Below are 7,135 nucleotides of genomic sequence, written 5' to 3' on the forward strand. Positions count from 1 at the left end.
ATGGTCTTTCCAGTGGTCATGTATGGATGTGAGAGTTGGACTGTGAAGAAAGCTGAGTGCTGAAAAATTGATGCTTTTGAACTGTGGTGTTGGAGAAGACTCTTGAGAGTCCCTTGGACGCCAAGGAAATCAAACCAGTCCATCCTAAAGGAGATCAGTCCTGGGTTTTCACTGGAAGGACTGATGCTGAAGCTGAAACTCCAATACTTTGGCCCCCTGATGAGAAGAGCTGACTCATTGGAAAAGACCCTGATGCTGGGAGGGATTGGGGGCAGGAGGAGAAGGGGACGACAGAGGATGAGATGGCTGGATGGCATCACCGACTCGATGGACATGAGTTTGAGTAAACTCTGGGGGCTGGTGATGGACAGGGAGGCCTGGTGTGCTGCGATTCATGGGGTCGCAAAGAGTCGGACACGACTGAGCGACTGAACTGAACTGACTGAAGGTGCTAAAATTAATAAACAGCCTTTTTAGTAAACGGTAATACTACTAAGATAACACATAGTTATACTATGATAGTAACAAAATGAGAGGGATTTTGCTATAACAAATATTTGTTTCCAAAGAATGGAAAATGTATTCTTTAGTATATAAGAAAACATTGGTAACTAAAACAAATCAAATACTCACCAAGATTATTACATTACCTTAAACATCAGCTTGGCAGCATCATAAAAGTAATTGGCTTTCCGATAGAGTTCTATGGCATCAAGAATTTTATTCTTTTCCAATAAATGAGATGCATACTTTGCTAACAGGGAACCAATTTCTTTCATATTATGACTTTTAGCCAATTCAACAGCTTTGTTCCACTTGGGAAAAATATATACAACATACAATTACCCAAGCATTTACAGTCAGATACGTCTAAAAATACATACAATAAAGCTTTAAGTTTATAATAATAAATAACACTATATAAAAATTAAAAACTGGTATATAAATTTTTTAAATCAGAGGAATTATAGATTTAGAAGTCAAACATGTCAAAATAATCAAATGATCTAAGACTGATGTGTTTAAGGAGAACATCTGAAAAAGAAAGCATCACAGTTTATAGTCATATTAATCTTATAATTCTAATTTTGCACGAACTATGAGGGAGAAAAAGATACATTTGTTTATAGTAAAAAATAATGGAATTTCAGTTAAGAAAAGTCCTATCAGATAACATTTATTTTTATAAAGCAAATGGAACTTTATAAAATACTTCAAAAAATTCTTAAAAGAATACATTGGTAGTGAACAATTTCAACAATTCTGCATTTTCATTTTAGTTAATTCCAGCTCTTGAAAATATCAAATATATGTTTTCTATAAGGAAAAGAAAATAGATTTGCCAAAATAAATATTGATAAAGTAACTCAATTCCTTCCTCCTGCAATGACCATTAACTGGTCCTTCTTTGGAAACAAAACACAACCCTAATAAAATGCAAAAAATTATGAAATGACTTCCAGACAAAAACTTGCCAGACTAAAAGCACAGGTTTTTTTCAGGATCTCATACTGAGTTAGTTATGAAGGGGTCACCCTTAATGGAGGTAAGTGCAAATTCTGACGTTTTCTCAGTCCTCAACCAAGTAAACAAATATCTGGCTCCTTTCACAAAATCTGTCTCAAGCTTTCCAACCCTTGTCCTGGCAACAGTCTTTATAGCATCACTCTGGTGACTTTCAGCTCCTTACTTGGTTGAGATGTACACAGGTATCCACTGCTGCCTTCGGCTGATTACATTTCAAAAATGCAGTCACTGCTTGTTCACACATTCCAACTCTCACAAACATCTGTGCTATTTCCTGTGGACAAAACATTACCATCGGATTTCACAGAACAAGGAAATCACTTACATTTTAACTTATAAAACTCCATAGGAATATTACAATTACTGGTAGCAACAGTAACTTTTCTTTTAAATGGACATAGGGGCAGAGGCTACAAACCAAAAAGGATAACTAAGGCATCTGCTCAGAAAGATCCCCTGGAGAAGGAAATGACAACCCACTCTAGTACTCTTGCCTGGGAAATCCCATGGACAGAGGAGCTTGGAGGGCTGCAGTCCACGGGGTCGCAGAGAGTAGAACACAACTTAGTGACTGTACAGCAAGCAGCAGAGAATATTCGTTTTAACCGGACACAGAGGCAGAGGCCCCAAACTAGAAAGGATGCTAAGGCATCACCTTTTATAAAATCTGTGCTTCACTGGCTCACCGCCCAGATCTGATTTTCAACCAGGTTCTGAAGATACTGAACTCTTGTCTTCTTTCACTTCAGTAGTGACTTTACAGAAATGCCAGGCCCCAAAACAAACCCCAAGCTAGTGGGTAAAAACTACCTTTAAAGGATTGACGTGACATTCAGTGTTAATCATTATCTAGAGGCTTAAGGGAAATCTCACACTCACAGGGCTCTCAAATACCTCTATTAAGCAATGTCCCAGACAAGTTGGCTATTCATCAGTTCAGGAAACTAGGCCAAAAATGGAAGAGGGGAACCACAATAAAAAAATCCCATTGGGCTGTACTAGCCAATTTTCAGACCGTTTTTTTTTTTTTTTCCTTTCTTAATATCTAAATGGTCAGAGTTTTTCTCTCCCCATTAAGAAGGCAATAGCAGCCCACTCCAGTACTCTTGCCTGGAAAATCCCATGGACCGAGGAGCCTGGTAGGCTGCAGTCCATGGGGTCACGAAGAGTCAGACACGACTGAGCAACTTCACTTTCACTTTTCACTTTCATGCATTGGAGAAGGAAATGGCATCCCACTCCAATGTTCTTGCCTAGAGAATCCCAGGGACAACGGAGCCTGGCAGGCTGCCGTCTATGGGGTCACACAGAATCGGACACGACTGACGCAACTTAGCAGCAGCAGCGGCAGCATTAATTATGCAACAATTAATTTAAAGAGCCCAAAGAAGAAAATTTAGAACAAAGTTACAGAGAACTCTGCCTTTAGTTTCACTCTTTTTTTAAACGTTAAATCCTTTGTTGTTAATATAGCCTACTAAAGTCGAGCTATCTTTTTAAACTTTTCTTATAGTAAATTTCAAACATACACACACACGCACTACTCCCCATACCCGCCTCAAATCACTCTGAAGAGAGTCTCTGACAGCCTATTAATTCATCTGGAAACATTTCATGTGTTCAGCTAATTTTTAAAGCAATGTTATAAAACTGGCAAGCCCCACACAAGACTGTAATCATGTTAAAATAGTAGGAATATGATTGATTTTTTTCCTTCTCCATTTTGAAGCATTCTGTAATACTGAAAATTGTTTTAATATCTAAAGCATCATTCCACGTCTTAGAAACTGTGAAGTTATAATTATTAGTTTTCCATATTGCAAAGTACATTTCCTCACTATAACAGAAAAGTTTTATAAAGTAACCTAACAACTCCCAAAACTGAAATGTATAATATCCTACTGGAAGCAACATGTGGTTTTCTGGAAGTGAATTGGCAAGATTCTCCAATCCCACATAATCTTCTAACATATAATAACATTCAGCTAAGCGTTCCTGGTTCCGGCCTTGTACATAATATTGTATAGCATTCAACCTACAGAAAGAAAAGAAAAACTTTTAAACTAATGTGAATCTCCTGATAAATAAGCACTTTCACCAAAAAAGTTCTTTCATTAGAATGGCGGCACTAGTATAATATTACTCTAATCATCATCTTTAGTTATAAAATATCTTTGAAGCACATAAATTGAAAAACCAAAAAAAGACTGCATAGCATATTTTAGTTACAATATTCTTTGAATATTCTTAAGAAATACTGCTTTACTCTGATACACAGTTGTATTTCCAAACACTGACATAAATAAGTAAGCATACTGATTAAAATGACAGCTTCAGAATAAACACCAATGATTTCTGAAAATCAGCTATTATAATAAAACAAGCAAACAAACAGCAGAAAGCCACCTGGTGCTAACGAATACGTCTTCTGAATTTTGAAACTCCCAAGTCTTATAATGCTCACCTGACAACTGGAAGGATCCCTTGCTCCTCCATGGTAACTAGGGCTATGTGAATTCTGGGACCTGGAAGGATGGTCTTCATTTCCCTGGCATTATTTCATAAGGAAGTACTCTACACAGGCAGCTACAATTTCAAGTGTGGAATGAATGGATGGGGGGCTCCAGATAGGTGACCTACCTCTTTTGTCGATCAGCAAAGTAGTCTCCGATGGCATTGTGGGCTTGCTCAAGGAGACTGTCATCTGCGTCACCTGATCCAGTTTTCAGAAGCTGGAGTACTCTAAACCAATCTCCCAACTTCAGCCGGAGGCCAATAGCCAGATCTCTACAAAAAAAAAAGATATTTATTCATTCAACAAGCATTTAGCAAGTGCCTGCTATGTGCTAGGTTCAATTCTCAGATACTGAGAATACACAGCAATGAAGAGACAGATAAGGTAACTCTCTAAACATTTTAGAAATTTAGCCTGACCAAGGAAGAGGCAATGGGGAGAACCTGCAACAGGAAAAAAGAAACACTTTTCTGCCTCTTATTCTCCTAGGCTTTCAATTTACTTGGCAAAATAATCCCTTAAATAATAATCATTTCTTTTCATCAGTTTCTTAGACATGATCAGGCTTATTTCATGTTTACATGTTTGGTTTTATATTTCTTTTCAAAGCTTGAGTTGTAATAGCAATCTCCTGATAGTACATATAATAAAAACTAGATATAATGTTCACAGCTGAAATGAAGTTCATACAGTCATTTATATAAAGAAAATTGAAATATAAAGAATAAAACTCAACCCCTAAATACCTTGGAATTTCATTTCATGCTCCTTGACAACAGAAAATTAAATAATGACCTAAACCAAAACAGAGAACCTAAATAATGAGTGGTACAATAAATGATAAAGCCCCTAGTCTCTGTAGTTCCATGGGTTTTTTCCCTACTAAATGAAAAAAATCTCCCATGGCCAGTCATTAACATTACGTCAAGACAGAGAAGAAAGTTGCCCCTGAATTACAAAGCATAAATTAAGGTCATGTTGAATGTCTGGGTTGGAATCCAAACTGAAGTTATTTTTTTTTAAAGAAATGGTGTGATGTATTTAGTCTATTTTACAATCATTTGTTTAAAAAAAAAATGCAGATTCTGGGAGCAGTCCAGATGCCTGCACCTTCAGCACTTACCTTCTGTCCATATCCAGATACATCCTTTCCGCCTCCTCGAACCGGCCGAAGTAGGCAGCCACCTCTGCCTGCTTCATGGGCTCGCTCTGCAGGTTGCCCAGGCGCTTCACAAACTTAATGCCCTGGTAATCTTTGCAACGCACAAATGCTTGCTCTGCAGTGTGCAAATCCAGTTTCTGAAGAGCTGCTTCAGCTAGCAGGCGCCTATATTAAAAAGAGAAACAGTAAAAGCCTATGGTGAACTATAGATAAACCAGTCTTGAATCAGAATTCAATTACTATACCTATTGCTTCTAGTGAAACAGTGGGAAGTGATTATTTTAACAAATTTATAAACGTTTTCCTTTTTTTTTTTTGTTGCACTGGGCTGCACGCAAAACTCCCCTGACCAAGAATCAAACCCATGGCCCTTGCAGTGGAAGTGTGAAGTCTTAACCACTGGACCACCAGGGAAGTCCTAACATTATGCTTATGTTGAATAGTTCCACCTCTAAATTTCTGTATTTTAAAAAGAAGAGCAAGAATGAAAGTTATTCCCACCAGAGGTCTAGTATCAGAGTAGTGGACAATGGCTGAGATTTTACACTTGATACTCCATGAGGTTTCATTTATTTATTTTTAAATACCAAAGTCGGGGGTGTGGATTATCCTCGATGAACTGAGAAGCATTCTCTATTCCAACCTTCTCGATCACTGCTCGACTATCTCGCAGGGACCTGATCTCAAAGTTAATGATATAATCCTTGTTTGGATATTCTGGATTCTAAAAGTAAAGATGAAAAGAGAGAAATTCAAATAGTTGCCTTTAGAGTATGTATTTCTTTCTTACAGTCTAAAAACAAAAAAAAGCAAACGAACAACTGCATCATATTATGAGCAAAACTGGGAAGAAAAATTCCCATGTGTGGGTCTTTTGAATTTTCTGGAAAATGCCCATAATCCAGCACTACAGTTACACACACCAACTCTGAAGCTAGAGAGCCTGGAGTCAAATCATGCTTGTGCCTACTGCTAACTGAGTATCACTGGCAAGCCAGCTGACTTCTCCAGGCCTCAAATTCTTCATCTAAAAAAAATGGGATGGTAATCAAATTTATCTTCTAGCATTGTGAGGATTAAATGAGATAATACCATATCGAACACTGAGCACAATGCCCGGCTGTGTTATTCACCTTATTCAGTCTCAGAACCAACCTGACACTCACTTGTTTCAGACCTTTGAAGAAATACACCTGTTGACTGAACCACAGCACCCTTAACCCTCTTCTACTTGCTGAATTTCTTGACCACCTCCCCAACTTCTCTACTGGAGGCCAGGAACTGTCTTTACTTGTTCCCAAACAATATTTGCTGAATCCATGAACAGATGAACTTTAGGTAAATAATTTTATCCACCAAGAACCTTCCTGATCTAAATATCTATCAAGTACAGTTGTAACGACAAATAAACACCTCATACAAAGGTGTTGCTGCTGCTGCTAAGTCGCTTCAGTCGTGTCCGACTCTGTGCGACCCCATAGACGGCAGCCCACCAGGCTCCCCCGTCCCTGGGATTCTCCAGGCAAGAACACTGGAGAGGGTTGCCATTTCCTTCTCCAATGCATGAAAGTGAGAAGTGAAAGTGAAGTCGCTCAGTGATGTCCGACTCTTAGCGACCCCATGGACTGCAGCCTACCAGGCTCCTCCGTCCATGCGATTTTCCAGGCAAGAGTACTGGAGTGGGGTGCCATTGCCTTCTCCAACAAAGGTGTTAATGCATGTTAATTCCTTACCTTTTTCTTCTGCACTCCTTCCTCCAAGAAACTTCTCATGTTATTTCTTTTTCCTATCTTATTGACATACAATTGGCCTATAACATTCTATTATTTTTAGGTGTACAACACTCATGTTATTTCTTAAAATTGTATGCTTGAAGGAATCCACAGTTCAGATAAATATTTCCTGGGTCAACGAGGCCTCAGAGGGAACTA

The 7,135-nt window shown here is 38.4% G+C and overlaps 1 protein-coding gene across 1 annotated transcript in view; it reads right to left on the bottom strand.

Moving 5' to 3' along the window:
- Positions 1–7,135, bottom strand: part of WDR35 (WD repeat domain 35) — a 52,212-nt gene that overhangs the window by 3,996 nt on the left and 41,081 nt on the right. The window contains exons 18-23 of the mRNA XM_065928617.1: positions 5,792–5,928; positions 5,166–5,369; positions 4,168–4,314; positions 3,430–3,562; positions 1,691–1,801; positions 651–815 (exon numbers count right to left, since the gene is read on the bottom strand). Coding sequence (XP_065784689.1) covers positions 651–815; positions 1,691–1,801; positions 3,430–3,562; positions 4,168–4,314; positions 5,166–5,369; positions 5,792–5,928 — 897 coding nt within the window. The remainder of the gene's footprint in view (positions 1–650; positions 816–1,690; positions 1,802–3,429; positions 3,563–4,167; positions 4,315–5,165; positions 5,370–5,791; positions 5,929–7,135) is intronic.

This window comes from Muntiacus reevesi, chromosome 3, assembly GCF_963930625.1.
Source record: "Muntiacus reevesi chromosome 3, mMunRee1.1, whole genome shotgun sequence".
NCBI lineage: Eukaryota > Metazoa > Chordata > Mammalia > Artiodactyla > Cervidae > Muntiacus > Muntiacus reevesi.